The sequence below is a fragment of the Pelmatolapia mariae genome, linkage group LG23, assembly GCF_036321145.2.
Source record: "Pelmatolapia mariae isolate MD_Pm_ZW linkage group LG23, Pm_UMD_F_2, whole genome shotgun sequence".
NCBI classification, from domain to species: domain Eukaryota; kingdom Metazoa; phylum Chordata; class Actinopteri; order Cichliformes; family Cichlidae; genus Pelmatolapia; species Pelmatolapia mariae.
The window spans coordinates 39,177,163-39,199,899 of record NC_086246.1 but is presented as its reverse complement, the minus strand read 5'-3'; the positions used below and the strand labels follow the sequence as shown (position 1 = coordinate 39,199,899).

At 39.2% G+C, this 22,737-nt stretch overlaps 2 protein-coding genes across 2 annotated transcripts; both read right to left on the bottom strand.

The window, feature by feature from the left end:
- Positions 1-318: 318 nt before the first annotated feature.
- On the bottom strand, positions 319-3,361 carry rxfp3.2b (relaxin family peptide receptor 3.2b). The gene has a single exon (XM_063466798.1). It carries the CDS (start codon positions 3,180-3,182, stop codon positions 1,980-1,982), a length of 1,203 nt encoding a protein of 400 aa, XP_063322868.1. The 5' UTR covers positions 3,183-3,361; the 3' UTR covers positions 319-1,979.
- A 10,957-nt stretch (positions 3,362-14,318) lies between these two features.
- On the bottom strand, positions 14,319-19,318 carry creb3l3a (cAMP responsive element binding protein 3-like 3a). Its single transcript, XM_063467437.1, has 10 exons — positions 19,298-19,318; positions 18,894-18,998; positions 18,537-18,780; positions 17,754-17,884; positions 16,779-16,889; positions 16,575-16,681; positions 16,019-16,087; positions 15,732-15,816; positions 15,277-15,370; positions 14,319-14,635 (listed from the first exon to the last, which is right to left on the bottom strand). Exons 1-10 carry the CDS (start codon positions 19,316-19,318, stop codon positions 14,319-14,321), a joined length of 1,284 nt encoding a protein of 427 aa, XP_063323507.1.
- Between the last annotated feature and the right edge of the window lie 3,419 nt (positions 19,319-22,737).

Below are 22,737 nucleotides of genomic sequence, written 5' to 3'. Positions count from 1 at the left end.
TATCTGTTTATGGAATAGGCACCCTGCAAAATCAATCATGTAGAACAGAATCGCTAAAGCCTTTATCAAACTGTAATGCAATGCAGCAAACTCTGGTTGTCTGGGGCCATTGTTTACCTAAAGCTTTTGTTTGGCATTTTTCATATACTTCTATCTAAGAATGACACTAAGCATCAGCTTAGGTCCACAAAGCAATTTGAAAACACATTTCAAACCACACAAGTGTTTTATTTAGTATTTATGTTTGGACTACGGCTTTGCTACACTTCATTTCACACAAAAGCTGCGCTGAAGAACGAGAATCCCATTCTCAACAGAAGAGACGAAGAAAATCTGCCCCCTCTATCTGACATCCAGTCTAGTTAGCAACACCTTTGTTCATTATTTGTGCAGCGCAGTGCTGCTGTTGTTAGTGATTGAAGGAGAGCTGCACAAACACAGAATGAGAAAGTTAAAGCTCATCAATAAAAGAACAGAGAAGGGAGTCTCTGTTGTCTGATGCCCTCTTGGCGGTGTGGGATTGTTTACATAACATTAGCACCACTTTATTTTGCACACTCTCAGCACCTCTGACTATTTTCCTTTTTTGTCTCTCCTCGTACGGGCTCTGAATTCTAATGTGATCTGGCCCAATTATTCAAAATAGTTCAAGCTGAGTTTTTTATTTAGTCTTTATTTTATTTACAGGATTATCAGTCATTATGATTTAAATGAAAAAACATCAAATTAGCAGCTGTCTTGTATGAAAGCTGATGCTATGACCACAGTCATGGATACAGAAGCTCCAGTCAACATATGTATATGTTCAATTTACCAGAGATAAAAAGGCTGTTTGTTGCACTGGTGGTCTGTCCACCATGAGATGCCTTTTTTTTAAATTTTTAATGAAAAAATGCTTTGGTTTAAAGTAAATGTTTGCCATATAATGCAGATGTTTAGAGGAAATTCGACATAATTCATTATAATTTTCAGTCTGACACATATAAAGTAAGAAAAAGAACACATCTGAGTATATTTGCATGGCTGTCTAAGGTCAGCGAGAGTGAGACAGAGAGAAATAATGATCGTAAATTTTTCATCTTGTGTGCATACAACACAGTATATGTGCTCAGTTCAAATATGAATGATATACTATTTGCTGCACAGGGATATAAAATCTTGAATGGATCACTTCAAGTCCTAATCCTCAAAGCTTTCCACAAGGGAGACATTTATCTCACTAACTATGCACTCATTACGCTGAAGTCTTTGATGCCATGCTGCCTTACCCCGAAAAGCTCAGGAAATTGATTTTAGTTCTTGTACATTTTATTTGCCTTTTATGTTTTCACAAGAGATGAGTCATTTCTCCAGGACAATGCAACAAGCACTACTATTTTACTCCATATCTACAAAAATAAAATGCACAAATTATTTTTTTTTCCGCTCATTTCTTTAGTTTTTCCACAGATACAACAACAGGCGATTAAATTGCTCTGTTCTTTTATGATATTTTAAATAAAGCAAACACTTCTAAGCATCACTGTCCTGCTTTTTTAAAATTAATTATTTTGATTTCATTTGTTCCATTGATTATACTGATGAAAGAATTACACACTTGCACCAGTAAACAAACACAAACACAGTAATTTACCGGTATGCATAAAAAAAAAATCACGCCTGAGTGCTGCAACTATTTGAATCTCACTTTGGATTAACAGCTATACATGTCCATGACACGAGAGCAGTACTGCTCGACAGAAGCGGGGAGACTGAAACAATGAACAACTGTAACAATAGAAATATGTGTTGCAGAGAAAATCTTGAGAAACACAGTAGAAGTCAGGCAAATCCTACTGTGCAGTACAATATAATTCTGCATTTTTTTTTTTAAAGAAATTGGATTTTCTGCATCGACAGAGTAGTGAGAAATATACCCTCTTGGTAAACAGATCAATAGTAGTGTAGGTGGAATATTTCGAGTTCCCCAATCATCCCAGTCAGACATCCATTTGGACCAGCACCAAAACAGGTGGTGCCTCAGCCACTTTGGCCTTGCGACGCAGCAGATGAGTCAGGCTCCTGAAAGATGGCGTGGCGTGCAGGAGAAGTTCCTTGAGGCCTGCCCGAAACTCTCGGCGGATCAGGCAGTAGAGCACAGGGTTGAGGCAGCTGTTGGTGTGCGCCAAGCAAACAGTCAGAGGGAAAGCGTAGGCCTGTGCATTGTAGAAAGCTTTGCTGAAGGGTACAAGGTCAAACTTTATGAGCACACCCCACAGTGTCAGTGCCTGATTAGGAAGCCAGCAGAGAAAGAAGGAGAGAACTACGATGACAATGGATTTAGTCACTTTGGAATGACGATTTTGCCGGCTTTGGTTTGCCTCTGGGCCCGCTGCACCTGCAATGCGCCGGCTTAGGATGAAGCGAAGCAGCAGCAGATAGCAGACGGTGATTATAACTAGAGGAATAAGGAAACCTACTAGGACCTTTTGAAGCTGATATAGACCCAGAAGGAGCTGTGGATCCCAACTGCCAGAGTCTGGGAAGCGCACCAGACAAAGCTCCTCATCAGATACTTGGGCACTGGTGGAGTAGATGGCATGAGGCAAAGTGGCCAGCAAAGAAACAGCCCAGATGCACAGGCTTGTCCACCTGGCTCTGGCAGCTGCTGTCCGTCGGCTGTGTATCTTCAGTGCGGAGGAGATGGAGTAATAACGTGCCACGCTCATAGCTGTGAGGAAGAATACACTGGCATACATGTTCATGGTGGTGACAGAGCTGATGAGTTTGCACATCACACGACCAAACGGCCAGCGGAAGTCCAGGGCTGTGTCCACTGCCCAGAAAGGCAAGGTCAAAACAAACTGTAGATCTGTGATAGCCAGCCCCATCACAAAGCAGTTGATGGACGACTGCTTCTGCCTGTAACGGGAGTGCAGCAGATACAGAGCCAGTGAATTCCCCACCAGCCCCAGAGCGCAGACGATAGAGTAGACACACGCTATCATCACACGTACCACTACGCTGGAGCTGTCTCCTTGAATTTCCATGATAGATTCCTTGGTGAGGAGCTGCAGCCAGCAGTGTAGTGACATGTTAGTGGTGGAACCTTCGCTGCAGTTCCCATTGTAGTCGTCCTGTAGTATTTGTTGTTGACATGGCTCGGGTGCCACCGTTTGAACTCCAGACTCATTCAGCTGCATGGTTGGCCTCTCCTTCTCACATATCACCTCGTAGGGCAAAGTTGAAGAGCTGCCGTGTCTTCAGAACACAGAGAAAAAAGTTTGTGCAGATGGCATTTGCAGCATTTCTGTTGCATGTGTCATCAGATTGTCTCCCATGGCGCTGTAGATGCCATCCTCTGCCACCGTTATTCTCTCCTCATTTCTCCACACGCTACTCACAGCTCTCTGCGCGCCACGTCCGTTTATAGGTTTCGCGTGAACGCGCAAAGCTCTGCCCCGCCGTCGACGCTCTTCACCTCACCAAGAGGATGATAGGACCAGAGCGAATCCGCGCTCTTACAGCCGCAGCCACATCAAAGTCTCCCAGAATGTCCGTCAGCGCTGAGTCTTAATGTATTTTGACAGGACAGTGGCACATCCATAATCATGTTTGTACAGTGTCACCTGTGAACAGGAGCTTTTGGAGACGTGGAGACAGTGTACGCATAAAATATGCACAGAGCGGACTGACTGTACACGGCGCTGTGTTTGACGTGATCGTTCGGGACGTTTGTTGAGGAGCTGAAGGACAAGGATCAAGGACACAGCATCACCTCTATGTTTCTGATTAGCATCAAAGGCGAATTTAAAGGCGGTGAAACCACGTGTACCCGTGTAACGTTTATTATTATGCCAGCAGCTAAGAAATATTAGCCTGAAATAATACTACTTAGAAGTTCCGAAGTCGTATAAGCGCGTTAATCACAGACTTATGATTCTACCGGCCACTTTGTTAGGGACACTTCGTCACCTCCTCCTCGAAGCGGATATCTAATCAGCCAATCACACAGTAGCATCCATCTCACCTGTCGTTTAGACATATACAGTTCTGTGCAAAAGTCTCAAACCACCCCTCAATTCTTTATAGTTTGCTTCCCATAAAGTAATTTCAAAAAGTCGTCTTGAGCAAAAAACCCCCAGAAAAAACAAAAAACAACAACAAAAAAGAGATTTTCTTTCAACACTGACTTTTTCATTTATTTGTAGTGCTGACCATTTGAGAGGATTTTTAATATTTGTTTGTTATGAAACTTAACACTGACTTATGAATCACTAAAGCACAGAAAATGCACTGGGGTGATCAAGGGAGGAACAGTTCCCCTTGAAAACAAAAATAATTAAATAAAAAGGTCTAAACTACACAGGTTAAGGCCTGTGTAGAAGAAGTGGCAGGCCTCAAATGAACAACAAAGCAGATAAACAGTATCTGATTGGCCAGTCCTCCACAAACAGGAAAAAATCCAATCCTGACACACGATTTGAGAGGTTCGGTCTCATTGAGAGTTGAATTCAGATGTGAACTTTTTGCTTCAAATTGTCATTGAAATTTACAATGGAGGTCAAAAGAGGTACAACGGTGAGTGTTTACAGCCATCCATACATCAGTGCCAGTTTTTAAGTCCAGATTAAAAACCGAGTTTTATTCCCTGGTTTTTAACTCTGTGGGTAACTGACATTTTTATTAGTTTTATTGCTATGTCTGGTTTTTGCTATTTTATTCCTATATTTATATTTGTATTGTACAGCACTTTGGTCTACCAGGTGTGTTTTTAAAGTGCTATATAAATAAACGATGATAATGATGATCTGTAAAACATGGAGGCTCTGCCATGGTTTTGGGCTGCAGTTTAGCCAGTGGTTTTGGGGATCTTATCAAAGCTGATGGAATTATGAAAACAGAAAAGTACCATCAGATTTTGATCCACCATACAAGGTCACTTGGAAACATGTGATTGGTAGACACTTTATGTCTTTATGGTCTCAAACACACAGCTAATGTAGAATAATATACATGGACAGAAAAACATGCAACACTGCTGTTCATAGATTAAACCAGTGTGGAATCACAAGAGTAGAAGAAAAAGCAGCCAACATCCAAACAATGGTCAAGATGGCCGGCTGTAGTTCAAACTGAGCACCTGAATGGGGAAGAAAGATGGTGTAGGTGGGTCTGAACATGGCATGGTTGCTGGTAGTTTGAGTATCTCAGAAACTGCTGATCCACATTGGTCTTCCCACATAACCATCTCTAAGGTTTACAAAAAAAGTGTGCCCCCCCCCCGAGACAAAAAGAATATTCAGTGAGCAGCAGTTGTGTGGGTGAAAATGCCTTATTGATTGCCACAGGCCAGACTCTACATTTGTCACTCTTATCACAATCAAGGTAAGCAGAAGAGCATGTCTAAATGCACAGTATATTAAACCTCGAGGCTTATGGGGTATAGCAGCAGGGAACCATACCAGGTACCAGTCCTATCAGCTAAGAACAGGAAACTGGGGCTACAGGAAACTTGCATGGTGTACTTAATAAAATGTCCAGTCAGTGTAAAACAACCTCGAGCATAGAAGTGGTTTAATTTGCATGATATTGTGAGTGTTCTGAATCTATGGTTTTGTGTCACATTATTAACTCCAATAATGCACTGCAGAGCTACTTTGATCAAATGTAACTTTTTTTCTGTTCTCATTAACTGAGGGGACTCTAACACAAACTATATTACCAGTGTTTTACTCTGTTTCCTTGAGTTTTTGAGGACCATTTCCTGTGTCTGGAAGTAATCCCTCCCTGTAACTTTCTGAAGAAATTAAAAAGACAAGACAAGATGAAAAAAAAAATTAATCTGCACACTTTTAATCCGTTGGAACTCACTTCTTGTCATCTTAACAATCCTTAAACCTCCAAATGCGTAGGCACTGACAGTGTGACTGGTTTAATGTTTAAAGCATTTAAATCTGTGATGAAGAACACTGGGCTTCTCAGTGAGCCACAGATATTTCACAGGTTGCACACCAAACCACTTTTCTTGCAACCTGTTCTTGCTTTTGTCACATACTGATCTTTGGTCAGGACTCCTGCACTGGGTACGCTTTTAGTGTCATGCGTGTCAGGATGCAGCGTAGTCTAATATACTCATAGATACAACTGCCTCAGCATCTTCAACAGACCATGAGACTGAGGTACGTGTGCTCTGCTACTGCTATAGTCAGGAAAGGGCAGAGACATTTCTGTAGAGAACCTTGGTTTGTAACATGGTTTAACATCATGAAAGGAGACTGAAATGCCCGTGTTCTTGATAGAAGGGATTTTATGCTCAACACTCCACCTGCATCCTTACAGATATTTTGGGTGTTGACCATGTTTCACAGTGTGCCATGTTATGACTGATGGTGTGTTGTTTTATCATCATATTGCTGCGAAACACCTTTCATTACGGCTGTAACAGAAACATGGAAAGGCCAAGAATAATTATATGGTGTTAAAGCAAAGTAAACTGCTTTGGATATCAGAGAATAAAGTCTCTAATTTATGCTTCTTGCCATAATACCAAAATGACCAAAGGGTGAGGAGCGACCCAACATCTGCATCCAGAAAAGCAGTTTACAGTGACATACAGATACATGTGAGTGAAAGTTTAGTGACCCACTGAAACGGACAAGCTTTGTTTGAGTAGACATGGGTCACGTAGACACTGACGTGATAAATGAAAAGAGATCTAAAGACGTGATGGAAACCTCAGGTAATCCTAGCTGACATGCCTTTCCTTTATTCACTGAAAGGAAGTGAGCGTGATGCTGGAGTTTGACTATGTATATATATATATATATATATATATATATATATATATATATATATATATATATATATATATATATATATATATACATATATATATATATACCCTAGCTTGATGACTGATGCAGTTGTTCTGATTGTTCATGCAAATCTGAACTTGCACTAAGCGGGTGAACTTAAAAAGGCTGTGGCTGAATGACAAGATTTTTCATTTTGCTGTTGCAGTGACCTCTGTTTAACTCACCCATGAGAATACCTTTGACTGTTCATTCATCCTGCAGATCGTTAAAAAAGACAGAATGATTACATGGATCTGTTTTTGAACTGACTGCACCTTGAGTTCGGATTGCCTCCTTGATTTAATTAACAGTTATGTTGCCTCTGCAGGACAGCGGGTGTTACTTACTGAATACTGATGGTGTTAAAATCCCACGTTAGAGCATATGGCTACCAGTTTACAGAGCTGGCCCCAGGCTAAATGTCAGGATCACCTTGAGAATGATTGCCATTCCAGGGCTGGAAAACCAACAATTTCAGATCGTCATCTGTTAGGCTAATATTTGGTGTAGGCTGTACTCTGGAGATTCAATTTCGCTGTCAAACATTTGCCTAGAACCAAACACTTTAACACCATTGGTCCCAAATTCTCCTAAACTTTCTCTCAGAAGCTCTAAGGGTAAGTTCATCATAATCGTCTCTTTAAAATCACAAAAATGTAACCAGACCTACCTTTAAGCATTGAGTGTTTTAGTAGATATTGCATGCATTTGTAAGGACGATACCAGTCTATAGCTGTGTGACTCTTTCTTAGCTTTAGTGTCGAGTTGAGCTTCTAATTCTGGTGGTGCTCAGTGCTTCGCTGGTTTGCTCTGCTTTTTGGATGTAGGTCTGTGTTGATCCACGTTCACCACCACCCTCTACACTCATCCAAAAGCACTCTGCTGAATTATAGCCCTCTTCTGTTTTTAATGATTCATCTGTCCACTAAAAGTCATTTATACTAATATTGTTTCTTACTCTTACTGCATTCAGAGCAAGGGCAGACAATATTGCTAAAGATTTAAGTGGCGCAAAAATAGAGTGTTCAAAATAGCTCCTGACCCAGTTTTAGTTTGAAAACTCCAGGACTGCAGTTTGTTCTGCGCAGGCAGAAATTGAGACTTTTAGAAGGGATTACACAGACACTAATGTTTGCTTCCAGACTGATTTTTATTGTAATCCGTACTCCTTGTTTTGCTGAGTGTTTCTTTTCTCATTTCCTGTGTCCTCTGTCTGCCTCTCTGTTGTGTGGTGTGAGTTTATTGTTGCTACCTCCCCTAGTTTATTTCTTAGAAGCTTAGATCCTTGTGGCTTTCAGTGTTTTTACCTCCCTTCTTTGTTCTCTTTTTCAGCCTTGTCAGTGTCTGAGTTCACCTGAGGCCTGTAGTGAAGCAGGATTTGGGGCATAGTAACAACAGGTTTAACCCTTGGTTTTCAGTTTTCTTTCTGGGGTACATCGTAAAATCAGCTTTGCGACCTGCTTTTGGAATTTCCTGTTGCACTGTGTGCTTAGTTAAGCTTAAAAATATCTTAGATTTCCTTCTTTTGCCACATCAGCCTCCAGTTAGTTGTCAGTAAAGGTACACTATGAATTACTACATCTCACAGCTCTAAATAGTTAATCGATAGTAGTCAGTTCACATTTTATTTAGTCATACAAATCCTGTAAAACAAATTAAACTTAAAAAACAAAAACCTAAAAAAATGATAAATGCCAGAAAGATGTCATATGTTTTTGGGATTTTAATGCACACATGCACAACTGGAGTGAGACTTTCATGCAGGAACATTTTCCAGCTTTTCACCAACGATTCAAAGTACGTGCTACTCGTCTCAGCAGCGAAGACGCTATTAATATTGTTTATGATAGATAACCTCTTTAAGTCAAAGAGCGCTCCAGTTATTCACTATGTCTAAATTGCCAAGCATCTTAATAAGGTGGTTGGATCCAAAGCTGATTTCAAATGCTTCCTACTCACAGTGAGATGTCTGCCCCACTAACAGTTCACGGCATGCACTCTGCCTGCAGTTCTGACATACTGATCACAAGCAAGAGTCACTGCAGGACTTTGCCTCTGTGTCTGAGCCTTCACTTTTTAATGATCTTTCTTCATCTAGCCCAATATGAGCGTTATTGTCCGTTGTTTTTTTTGTGTTAAATACCCACAATTCATGCTTTGGTACACATGTAGACTGATCTTTTTAAATTAAATATGGAAACAAAAGCCAGCCATGCCAACTGCTTGTGGAGAAATATTTCTTTAATATCAGTGGTGGCTGTTGTGATTCCTTTTTATCTTTGAATTGTGTCCTTGCTGAAAGTTAAATTGTCAGTCTGTCAAAATGAAATTGAAAGCCTGTCCAGTCAAAGCCAGCTGTTCACATAGTTTGAAAAATTGCATCACTGTTATTTGCCAAGTGCAACAAAACGGAAAGAACTGGATGGACTGTTTGTCTGCAGTATCTGCCACACACTGTGAAATATACATGAATAATTAAGATGGATACAGATACTATGCAACTAATCTGCAGGGATTTTACATGGCAACACAGAGGTTTTGCAGCATTCTGGTATCTATAAACTGGATTCTCATGATTTTGGACAGTAAACTCAACAATGAATATAATTTGATGTACTGTAAATACTTTATGTCTCTGTTAGTTGATCTGCCTTTCAACTATTTATGTCACATTTGAGTGCATCATTTAGTCCATTTTAACATATTAACATGAAAATAATACACACACTTACCTTCATTCATTCACTTAATTCTTTTGCAAAACTGCACCAATATCTAAGGTTTGCATAGCGGATTAAAAGTCACTCATATCAGAGAAAATGCTCTTACTGTGGACATTATGTAATAGGTCAAATAGCATTTATTTAGGATTTACACTGATAATTTCCTCTATTAATGTGTGCTTTGGGTCAAGAGTCTGTTTGCACACAGATGATATTTGAACAGAGTATAGCGTCCAGTAAAGATGGAAATAACTGACTTTAGCAATGTGAAGAAGGATGGGTAGCAAGTAGCATGAGTAAAGTGACTATAAAATTAATCCACTTAATTAAAAAAGTGAGCACTGCTGAAAGCAAGGATTAGATAAATGTTATAGCAGCATGTCATCCTGCCATTATAATGACATTTCACACATTACATATATTGTTTGATTGTTTGGCACTTCAAAGGTGCAGCATGTCTCTAAAGACACACACACACACACACACACAGAAGATAAAAGAGCTAATCTGTGAAGTCTGTGAAGTTTGAGAATATGTTGAGTTTAGTTTTATTTCCTTCTTCTCTCTCTGGAAAAATAATTGTGTCAATAAGAAAGTTTGGAAGTACTCCCCTGGATGATCTGGATCAACATCTCACACTGAAAGAAAAAAAAAAGTCAATTTGTCCATCCATTAATTTGTAGATTAAAAAAAATAACGATGAGGGGTCTAGACACTCTGTCTTTCCCAGATTCCCTCATGGCCACACACTCCTGCACTCAGTGGGAGCAGATGTATAAAGCCCCCCCAGGTCCATAGGGATCTGATTTATTAAAGTGATGAGGTGCTGATTAGAGACACGGGTGGTCAAGAGACTTTCAGTATGATTAAAAACGAAGCTACACAGAGTCAAATAAAAGAGCAAAGGGTCAGGTGAACATCAGCGATGGTGAGACATTGTGTCAGCCAGCTCACCAGTTTGTTTATATGCATGTAAAATGTGGTTATCTCGACTCATCTCAGTGCTTTGAATTAAAGCATTGTTTACTTCAAACACACATTCAACCCTTCTGCAAACAAGTTGATACTAACTGCGCACAACAAACATTTTGTACAAGCCCAAAATCCTGAAAGGTGACAATCAGTGTTTTCCAAGCTTGGATCCATGAGTCACACAGATTAATTATTAATCACAAGTAATTCCTAAGCCATAAAAAGTAATACGAGGAAACCATTTCCAATGGAGTGGAACAGGAAATGAACAGTTTGATGTGATTCTATCTTTCTAACATTTCAATATTAAATCTATCAGCAAACATGATGGTAATCAGTGTAAAACACTGGCTCTAAAGTCACTGGAGGCCAGTTCTGTTGTTATTAAGGAAGCTGACAAAGGCTGTCTAAAATATATTGAGGATAAGGATTATTCTGTGTGGGAAGCTCAAACACAAGAACAAGTGTTACATTCCCCTACATTGCTCCCTCCAGCCAGTAACTCAGCTCACGGTAAGAGCCAAAGTAGCACAGTTATATAACAACAAAATCTTTCAGTTAAAAAGGAAACACATTATAGGGTCAGGACTTCCTTCTTGTGTTACTTTATTTCTACTGTACGATTCATAAATCACCTGAATCGTGACAGGTTACTGTTAGAGGTGCCAGTCTTTTATATTTAGCAGCTGTGGGTGCTAGTCTGACCAGATCACAGAATATATATATACCATTTTAAAATCCTATTTCACATAAACATGAGCCAAAAGTTTTCGACATTGGCTGCTGACACACTGTGTCTTTGTGCCCAGAGTATTTGGATGACATTTTTGACCTTTGGATGCATTCACTGGCTGCATGTAAGGTTTCTGAGCACTGAATGATTGCTATCCAAAGACACGACAAAAATCTGTTTTTTCACTCTGTTGTGTAGAGGCATGCCTTATTAACCAAGTTAGCACACTTGACATACCTTTTAGGTTAAATCCCATTTTATCAGTTTCCATGGAAAAGGCACTTTAAGTGACTAAATAGTAGCCACTTGAACTGTTTTTTTGTCTGAAGCCCAGGGACTATGCAGCTTTGAAAAGCTTAAAGAGATAAAATGAGAAATGTAGCTGGTGTTCAGCCTTTGACAAAGACAGATAGTGGCAGATGGAAGAGAATATCTGTATTTCCATTAATGGGAACATTTTCCCAATAACTCTTCTAAAACAAACTTTTATGAGACTCATATTCAAATCTAAAATAATTTACATTATTTATCATAGATAGATAGATAGAACAATTTTATTTCAAACATGTAAATCTAACTGAAAAAAAAAACAACAGAAAAGAAAAACTTAAAAACATCAAGTTTTCATGAATATCTCTTTGTCTACACAATGTTTATGCTCGAAAAGGAGTAGGATGAAGTTTACACTTTTTCATCATCATCATCATCATCATCATCATCATGATCATCATCTAAGAAAGGAATAAAAATCTGGAAGACACTGTATGATCTCATAAAAAGTTGGTGCCTATCTGGCAATAATATTGCATACTGTGCTGTTCAGTTGTTAAGAACATATTGTGGATGGTCACATTTCTAAGTAACTAGAAAGTAGCATGAAGTGTCATGGGACTGAGGATAATAAAGAGTCAGGCGTGTTTGCTGCTCTTTTAAAAGGTTAGAAATTTAGGCTTTACACCTATATGTGCATATGTCACTTGATTTTTTGAATAACTTACACTATTTTTTCGGAACTCACTACTATAGTGCTAAAACCCAAGTTCTCATATCAGTTCCTCCCACTCATATCAGAGTGGGAGGAACATGCAGGAGATTTCAAGGTTATATGACTTTAATTATTAATAATTTCCTGTCAAGTCGAACAGTGGGTTATTTGTGGAAATATGTAAATATTTTTCATTTGATATGCTAATATTATTACCCTGGCTCTCGAGCAAAGGGACCCAGTTCAGCCTTAAAATTAAAGTGGTGTGATTAGCTTGCCTGGCTACTCGACAGTGAAAGATTCTAATCAGCCGAGAAAGAGTGAGGCAAAGGAGATGAATCCCACAGCTAAATGTCCTCGACTCAGAACCTTCCCTGCTTCCTTTTCATAAGCATGTATAACATTCTGGCCATCCCCAAGGACTCCCATGAAACCACAATGGTTAACAAACAAATAAACAAACACTTATAATAAACAAAACAATACACATCACAATCAAATGTTGGTGGAGAGTCTGATCAGGAGTCTGTTCTCTGATTTATTGCTGCCTGTAAAAATCAAAAGCAGTAAGTGGCTAAAAGCTAGCATATACAAGGAGCACAGCTAGGCCAGATACTGTGCCATCTGACCATGTTTGAAGGCAAAGTGTTTATTGCTGCTCTGAAAAGCCACACTTAAAGTCAGACTGAAAAAGACAGCTGCCATAGCAACAGGAAAGATCCTATAATCATTCAAATATGCAATTAAAAGCGTGCAATTTCACACAATCTTTGGTAAAAAAAACATTCAGGTTGTCACAACCAGTTGACAAATTTTAGTTTAAGCTTAGTTTAGAATGGATTTCAAAACCTTTTTGATGGATTGCCACAAAGTTGGCATTCCCCTCATGCTGAATCCAGTCTGCAGACACGCACACAGACAGTTATGCCTTCATCTTTCATGTAATATGTTCAGTGTCAGGTGAACAAGCTGGAGTAATTCCAGATAGTTGTCAGCTGACTGAAGATTTAGTCAGGTGATGACATTCTGCCAAGAGCTTCAAGTAATCTCATGAATGTTGTAAAATAATCTCAAAAGAAGGATTTCTGTTATCAAATGTCCGTGTGTGTGTGTATTAATGGAAACCATATTTTTTTTCTTTTACGAATCCATTCAGATGGTGACCAGAGTGTTGGATGGAGAGGATCATTTAATCCCAGAATTCAATCTCCGGCCGCTCCTTCAAATAAAGTCTAGCCGACCTCAGAAAATGTCATCTTGAACAGGTCAGACCTAAATGCTAGGTGAAATGGCAGCAAGCTTAAGAACACCTTTCAATTTTTGTGAGGTTGACAATGACAAAACAGAAGGTGGGCGAGTGCCACGGACACCAACTGGAACCTGGCTTCAAAAAGTAAATAAATCAACATGTCAAGTCTGACTAATGAGATAACAGGTCATCTGCCTCACCTTTGTCCCAGTTTTCCGTCTCCCTCTGTGTGAACCATGTCACTATTGACATCCACCCCACAGCGCTCTTTTTCAGCCAGATGTGTCAACAGAGATGTTGTACCACATGTTTTCACTTTTTAATAATTAAAGCTTGAAAATACAGAAAATGAGTACACAGTATATTCAAACCACTGATTTTTTTGTGTTATTTTAATTTTTTTTTTTACTTTACAATGTTTAATCCATGAATAAATCCAAACTGCTGCAATCAACTCTTCGGAGAAAACATGCTTTGAAAATCCTTTAACATTTCAAAAATCATTCATTATGATCAAACTATACACGCAATCACGGCTCTATTCACCACATTTTTTGACATTCTCAAACAGCAATTTACACTGGCATTTCATCAAAGTCAAGGCATACACAGAAAAAGAAATTTCAGTAGGGATTCAAATCCAAACACTGATATAAAACAGTATCACAAGTAGAAAAAAAGCATACAGGCTACATAAGTATTAAAGACAAAATGGGAATGATTAAAACCCAATTTCCCTTTGTGTAAACAACAGCTCCTGATAATCCCCTGCTCTACCATTAGGAGTAGGATAATTTGAAAATTTTGCTTCCTTTCTTTCTTACATACCATCAGCGTGTGGTTGTAACCTGGCAGAGCGATGGGGATTCAAGGTCACCGTAGCGATGTGACCAGTAATTGGGTCTACATGGAAATGACCAATTTTGTCTTCCTGACTGCTGTTGAGAGACACGGACTCCAAAGTGGATTGTTCTTGGTCTACTGCCATCTTCTCCATCAGTGCGGTCAAATCTTCCAATCCCGGGTCTTCTGGGTAATGCCGGTGCAGAGGCTCTGATTCATCCTCGGCGAAGAATGGGGATTCAGTGACATGGAGTATGCGGGAAGCCTGAAGGTTCTGCAGGGACCGTGACTGGACTGTAGGAGAATAAGACGTAGAATAAAAAAAGTATTATAGTCAGGTCTTATTATTGTGTTGTTCTAGGCATGCACTGAGGTAGGCAAGTGTACATTTTCACATCTGCATGCTCTCATAAGTTTGTGACGATTCAAAATTCAAACCTAAACACATTAAAGACTCCTGTAACAGAGCCCCGAGCAGTCAGGAAAGACACAAGATGATTGCTTTTGTTCAGGGCTGTCAAACCAGTTATATTAAGAAATTATACCTCACCGCTTTGCAAACACTAATCTCGTCTCCTATTAAACTGAAAGAAATACATCATAGTCGGTATCTGCCAACACATTCAACATTAAACTGACATTCAATACTAAACTAATAATTAATGGTAAGCAATCAGATCAAGCGCTGCTTCACAGAGCAGAGCTTAATAACTGCAGTGACAATAAATGGCCTTGGTCCTCTCTGCCTTCCGACTAACTTTAAGTAGACGGCAAATCCTCAGAACAGTAGAGGCGACTGTGGAGCTCAGCAGGTGAGAACCGTTCCAGCAGTGTGTGAGAATGTAGTTCTAGCAAACTCCGCAGCTGTGACATATAGCTGCTGGATTAGTTGGCAGGCAGCCACACAAAGCTGTTTGGTGCTGAAGGTTACTCACTTCTGACTGGAGTGAAGTCTCCTTGGCTGACTTTGGAGTCAGATAAGGGCTTGAGGTTTGGGAACAGTATTAGGGAGAAGGACAGCACGAGCACCTGAGAATATGATAAAAAAAAAAAAAAGAGTGTTAGATAAAGTACGGGGGGGTTTCTTCATCATTTTATTTTTGAAGGCATTCAGCTATATTTATAGATTAAAAGTTACACTTTAAAAGTTCCCCTCAACCTCTAGTGTTGAACTTTATTCAGTGTTGTGATTAGAGGCAGTAGCTTCTGTTTAAGCCACTGTATCTCTCCCTTGCTGTATTACCCAGTGTGCAACAGTCTAAATTGGCTTATGTTAATGGCTCATCCAGCAGCAATAATTTTTGGTGTTTGGGCATTAGGAAACTGAATTCTTTCATGAAGAGCCACGTGTGTCAGTGACAATTTCTCTTATCACAGAGGATGTCTGTACCAGTACACATGTCCCAGTCTGGGCTGGCTTATTAGATGTATTCATGACCAGGGCCTGCAGCCTGCGCAGCTGTTCCATTAGTGACCTGTAGGGAGGAGTGGGGAAAAGAAAATACAAAGAGAAGACATGATAAGAGGATTAAAAAAAGGTTTGAGGGAACAGGAAAGCAGGGCAAAATGCCAAAGGTAGTTATTTTGCTAAGATGAAATGTCATAACAAACATTAACCTGAGATCACAGAATGATTAATTAAAAACAGAGATCGATTTTTTGTCTCAGATCACTCACATGTTGCATTTCTCCAGCTGGGACACTTTTCTCTGTAGCTCTTGGTTGTGTGCACTGCAAGCAACCATCCTAAAGGGGGATACACGAGGGGAAGAAAGGAGAAAAAAAAACAAGTTGAAAGAATATAATTTTTTCTCTCTTTTAGGTTTTCATCTCCAGTGAAAGCTAGCTATCAAAAATCGGTTTAAGGCTCCGTCTATTATTCATGAATTGATCTGAAGGAGTACAGGGAATGTTGAATGCTCCGATTTACAAATTGGGTCTATAATGCGTTACTCCAAAATATTTTGCAGTGCACACTCTTAAACAGTTTTCTGTTCAGAAGCTGACATTAAAAACCCGAAAGTGTGGATTTCTTTTCCATTAATTTTCTTTTTCAGAAATACATTAACCTGTAACAAGAGTAAAGGGCTGCCCAGAGGGTACAACAGCAAAATAATCAAGGAACTTATTTATGCTTTGAAAAGTGATTATCAGTTCGTAAGACTGTTATTATCGGTAAGAATTGCAGTTAAAATGCTAAAACATTCCAACCCATTCTAAATTTGAATATTACCTGCTTTCCAGCCCATCGATGTACTCCTTTTTCTTCTTTCTGCTCTCCTGAGCCGACTGCTTGTTGCGAATTTTTCTGCGTATTTTCTTCAGAATCCTTTCTTCATACTGACAAAGGAAGGAACAGTACTGTTTTGAGCCTCTGTATGACAATTTCTAGGTGCTGGAAACTGTTCTCGTTGTTTGGGTATTGATAGCCATTTACCTTTGTGAGAGGCAGCTGGGTGGGCAGAGTGACTCCCTCCTTTGCTAAAAGCTTCTTCTCATCTTCATTGAGAACCAGCTCTTGAATGGACTTTTGGGTCGGCTTTGGGGTCTGGTGGGAAAATACAAATTCCAATTTTTAAAAGACCACCACTAATAAATTTTCTCTCTGGCCACCTCTTTCACTCTGCGCTCAATGAACCTCACAGGAAACAGTTAAATTGGTGCAGACTATCAAGGCAACTTCATCAGTCTCATTTCATGGCTTCCGAAAAGTAATTATGGTGTGAAAACCCAAGTTGCATTCTGCTACTCTCTCCTTCATCTTGTTAAACTAGGCTGAGAAGATGGATCAATACCCGGAGTGAACTGAAATCCACTTAAGTTTCAGAAGCTCTAACATATTATTCTGGTCATGGTGATCTTGACTTGATAATCTAATTTCTTTTTGTGTGAGTGTGTGAAATGAGAATATTTGATATGTTGACCTAATAAACTTTCTCTTCACAAAATGCTATTTAGTAATCCCACATAATATAAAATTCTTCACATGTTAAGAAAGTATTTTATCTCCAAAATTTTAGATGAATGAAAGAAAGTTATGGGAAGGTTTAAAAAAATCATCTTCGGTAGAATACTAATAAAAATCTTTTGTGTCTTCCTTCTCTCCGGCTCAGAAAACAACCCTCAGCTGCTGCACATTCAGCAAAGCTTCCCACAAACAAGAGTAAAAATAGAAATTTCATTTGCAATTCCAAAGGCCTTGCCCCTTGCTGAATTCATGAGACCAGGGACTGTAGTAATCCACTTGTTTTTGTTTTTACAAAGTACACACGCACACTCACACACAAAAGGTAAACAACAGGTCTCTTAAGTCAAGAAAGCAATGAAAGATCCACAAACATGCATGAGACACTCTCTCCCCCGACCCTCAACCATCCCCTCCTTCTCTATCAGGGAGCAACAGGATACTTACTGGCTCAGACGTGCCCGACAATAGCAGATCTTTGACAGTTAGGGGGAAGCTAGAGGAAAGCTGTGATGTATGCACATCAGAAGGATGTGCAATCCTCGTCTTGCCCATTGGAAAGCTGAGCTTCCAGCCACCTGCACACACAGGAGCAACGATAGTGCACATGCAAATAAAGACCAAGGAGATGTGCTCGTCTCGCTGGATTCTGACCAGCAATTCTGGAGCCTGATTGTGTAAATACTGATAACTCTGCAAGGCGCTGAGCATGTTGACTTTCTTTTGTCCGTATTGATAATGTCTGTGTCTTAGCATTTGACTGTTTCTGTATACAGTCACAAATAATCCATGATATTCTACTCTATTCTTTAAACTGGGATTCATATTCAGGAACAAAAACTTTCAAACACTGAGTGCCATTATCATTCCTTTCCCACAAGGGCTGGATTTAGGATAATGTCATTAGAATGAAATGCTAATATTATCAGATCTTGGTTATCTAAAAATGTGCAAAATGTAGATAACCGATGGCAATTTTTCAAGCAAATGAGAATATTTTCTCCTTTCATCTCTGCTATAATAAAGCTAATTGCTTAGTATTAGGGCTATCATAAGAATTTGTCATTTGAAGATATAACTTGGGACTTAATTTCCACAGTTTGATTAAACACACCAGAGGACATAATGTTTAGTTTAATCAATAATCATGAAAAAAATATTAGGAATTAGAACCCAGTATGTAATGTGTCCCAATGTGAATGTTTTACTTTTTGGATATGTGCGACTTACTGAAGTCAGCGGGGACATTGGCTTCCAGGGCCGCCTTGGTTAGTGGTCTTGTACCAAAGAAATGGGAGTCCCCGGGTGGGCTTTCAGGGCGCTGAGGACTGTCCATCTGGTCTGATGGAGGGTCCTCACTGATCCCACTGTCACTGGGAGATGGTGACCAGAGCGGAGAGGCTGACACAGATTCACCACCACGCAGGAGCGCATTGAGAAAGTCATCGTTTGGCTGTTCGGGTGGCTGCAACATCTGCTGGGTGAAAACATCATGTGGAACGATTATTATCTAAGTGTGAGGTAACAACATACAGAGAACACCGACAAGGAAGTGGGAGAAGGAAAACATATAACAGTCTCACACACATTTGGGTCCTGGATTGGCCAAGTGTGTTGTCCTGGTTCTTCGTGACGGAGAATACCATTATTTTGATCAAATAGCCAGTCAAGCAGCTCAAGGCCATCACAACCCTGAAGAGAGGTCATGACGTTAAATAGCAACATATAAGAGACAACAACACAGCAGTAAAGATTTCAGGTACTATGAACATCTGTTTCACTGCCAACAATTCACCAACCCACACAAGTCAGTGTGATTTTTTTTTAAAAATATTAACATTTTTAAATCGTTGGTTTAAGAATGTACACTAAATACAGGTTTTCAGTTTTCTCTCAAGCGTGAACTTTGCTCTCCAGGTCTTGAAGGCTTCCTCCGCAGCTTTGTCTTAAATCTGTAAACTACGATACAATGGAAATGCTAAAATGTTTACCTGATCCGGGTAATGCTCCATAATTTTCCTGCTTGAGTGGCACACCAAAGAAGCTGTCAAAACAACTGCAACCCAAACAAAATATCTAATTTACTCTGAGGTCTCCGTTCCTGAAGAGTCTGCTCTGTATCTCTCAGCTCTTCTGGGGTCCAAAGTGTAAACTCCAACTCAACACACCCAGCTGACTAGATTGCTTTGTCCTTATTGGCTCTTAGAGGATATATTAGTAATCTTATTGGTAGTTAAGAGTACACAGCTACCTAGATAGAAGACCGGGATAGAAGAAATGAAGTCACCAGTTAGATGTGAACATCAGAAAGGGCAAAGTCTCCCGTTTTCTTTTCTCTTATTTTTTTTTTTGATAGTTTGTTGACATAGGGATAGTTGTGACCTTTAGCACATATCCAAAACACAATGATCAAACAAAAGCTCGATTCTTTGTCAAATTCAGCCAAAAACTCTGGTTTTGAGGAACTTTATGTTAATTTCACAGATGTGCATCCTACAGTTGTGTCTCAAATCATGTGATTAATCAAGAAAAGTTACAGTTTTATTGACTGGCAGAATAAACAAAACATGTTCTTTGTATTTGTGGTTTAAGGCATTTCTGAGAAAATTTAATTTGAAAGTTGAACAAAACATTTATACATTTTAAATCAGTAGCACTTTCTATTACATTAGTAGGGTGACAAGGTTATTAATGTGGTAATTTCTAAGTTATTACTATGCGATTACCAAAGTAATAACTACGTAGTATATAAGTAATATCACAGTAGCAACAGTGGTTAAAGTTGAGTAATATTACCCTAAAATATATGTACTAGGATAATAAGAGCCTTAAAACTTGGTTTAACAATGTGGAAATACAACTCGGTAATAAAGTGGTAATAATTCAATTCATTTCAATTTAATTTTATTTATATAGTGCCAACAACAGTCGTCTCAAGGCGCTTTATATTGTACAATAGATCGTACAATAATAGATACAGAGAAAAACCCAACAATCATATGACCCCCTATGAGCAAGCACTTTGGCGACAGTGGGAAGGAAAACTTAACTGTAGGAAAACCGTAACTATATGCTTTAGCAAAAAGGAAAGTTTTAAGCCTAATCTTAAAAGTAGAGATAGTGTCTGTCTCCTGAATCCAAACGGGAAGCTGGTTCCACAAAAGAGGGGCCTGAAAACTGAAGGCTCTCCCTCCCATTCTACTTTTAAATACTCTAGGAACAACAAGTAAGCCTGCAGTGTGAGAGCAAAGTGCTCTAATAGGGTGATATAGTACTACAAGGTCATTAAGATAAGATGGGGCTGGATTATTTAAGACCTTGTATGTGAGGAGCAGGATTTTGAATTCAATTCTGGATTTAACAGGGAAGAAACAAGGTTATTAATATGCTATTAAATAGAAACAGACAATTTTGCATTTTGCAGCTCTGTTTCGTGCTTATGACACAGAAACTACCACAGTTATTGAAATTACCACATTATTACCCTCTTCTTTCCCCCTTGTTATCCAACTATTACCTATTTATTACCAAGCTGTAATAGAAAGTTCTACCTTTAAATCTTCTAAATAAAATTTTCTGTGGCCACAGATGTGTCCCAGCACACACACTCCTTGTTCTGAGTTATGTATTTCTTTTATTACTTCACACTGTACAATGTAATGTTTCGGGCGTCGCACGGTGTAGCTATAGCAGCATCGCCTGCTGTTCACCATACTGCTCCTCTTTGGTCACAGCACAGTACTGCATAAATAAGAGAGACAGAATTACAAAATATGCACCAGCTGTGCCAGCTGGACGTTCCTAGCACTGCCACCTGAACTCTTTACCCTTCACATCCTTCTGCAGCTGAGCTACAACCACACCCCATACAATTTCTGTAAAATTATTTCTGTATAGCTCTGCACATACAGCACTCTTATGTTTTTATGTACTGGCATCTACCAAACCAGAATTAGTCAGTGCAGCAATCAATGTTCAAAGTCACAAGGTTGTACTTTTACACAGAGCTTGCACTTGAAGTTGCATTTGTTTGCAGGTAATAGATGTTGCATTTTTAGTGGATTTTCATATAGTTGGATACAGTTAGACTTTCAGGTTTGGAATTGATAGCATCCTCTCCTTTTTTTCCACCCATTACCACAATAGCTGAATGACTGGTACACTTGTTAGAGCTGAGCGCTTGCAGACATTTCCCTCTGATATGTCTGACTGTGGCTCAGAAGGTTGTTTGATCTCTGGCTGCTCAAGTATGAGTCACTTGCCCTACACTAAATCCTGAGTTTCTCCCAGTGCATCCATCAGAGTGTGAATGTGTGCTTGAATGTTATATAGAATTTAGATGCAAAAGTGTTTGTATGAATGTGTGAATGAGATATGTTGTATAAAGTGCTTTGAGTGCTCAAATTGAGTAGAAAAGAGTTATCTAAGAACCAGCCCATTTAACATCCAATATGCCTCTTGGGTTCTCAAACAAACAATAGAGTCCCAAGTATTTTAAGCCCCCAGTGGGGCTGTCCTGTTGAAGGACAACCTCCAACAGGCCAATCTCAGTAGTCTTCATAAACTGAGAAGTTCAGTTGTCTTTTTTCTTTACCCATGCACTCAGAATGACCATGACCTGCATGATTAACAACATAAATAAGCATATTTTAGATTGTTTTCCTTACCAGTTTCAAATTTGGAAGATTTCTACCATTCAGAGTTTACTTTTCAATTCAGTTTTATTTATACAGTTTATACCGTTATTTATACAGTGCCAAATCACATCAACAGTCTCCTCAAGGTGCTTTATATTGTAAGGTAGACCCTACAATAATACATACAGAGAAAAACCCAACAATCATATGACCCCCTATGAGCAAGCATTTTGGCGACAGTTGGTAGGAAAAACTCCCTTTTAACAGGAAGAAACCTCCTGCAGAACCAGGCTCAGAGAGGGGCGGCCATCTGCCGTGACCGGCTGGGGTGAGAGAAGGAAGACAGGATAGAAATCATGCTGTGGAAGAGAGACAGAGATTAATGACATGTCATGTCGTGTGTACTTGAGTTTTTTTTAAATTAGACTCATAAATAAAAAACGAATTCCTTCAGTAGGCTTATTTAAATTTTTAAAGGTATTATTCCCTAAACGCTTCCAGTCTTAAAGTAAAGTTTTGGCATAATTTTTTTCTGCCTTTATTCATTACAGCATTGAAGTAGCTTGCATCCAGCATCCCAGGAAACAAAAGTTCAACTGCAAGACACTTTGGAAGAGAAATAAACAACAGGGTTTTAAAAAAACAAACAAAGACAATGCTCTAAGCTAGAACATAAATTTGACTGGTTAATGGAATTAAATTACTAGACAGGGTGGAAAGCATGTTTAAAACATGATTGCATTTGAAAGTTGTGAATGAAAATGTAATTGCGTGGAAACAGTTTGCACTGTGGC

Bases quoted from the DNA above. Each gene is read 5' to 3' on its own strand.
- rxfp3.2b (XM_063466798.1), bottom strand. From the start codon at position 3,182: ATGCAGCTGAATGAGTCTGGAGTTCAAACGGTGGCACCCGAGCCATGT.
- creb3l3a (XM_063467437.1), bottom strand. From the start codon at position 19,318: ATGGAGCATTACCCGGATCAG. The intron at 15,817-16,018 runs GTGAGTGATCTG...TCCTCCCTACAG, and splicing joins CAGCTGGAGAAATGCAACAT to GTCACTAATGGAACAGCTGC. The intron at 15,371-15,731 runs GTACAGACATCC...TCATATTCTCAG, and splicing joins AGACTGGGACATGTGTACTG to GTGCTCGTGCTGTCCTTCTC.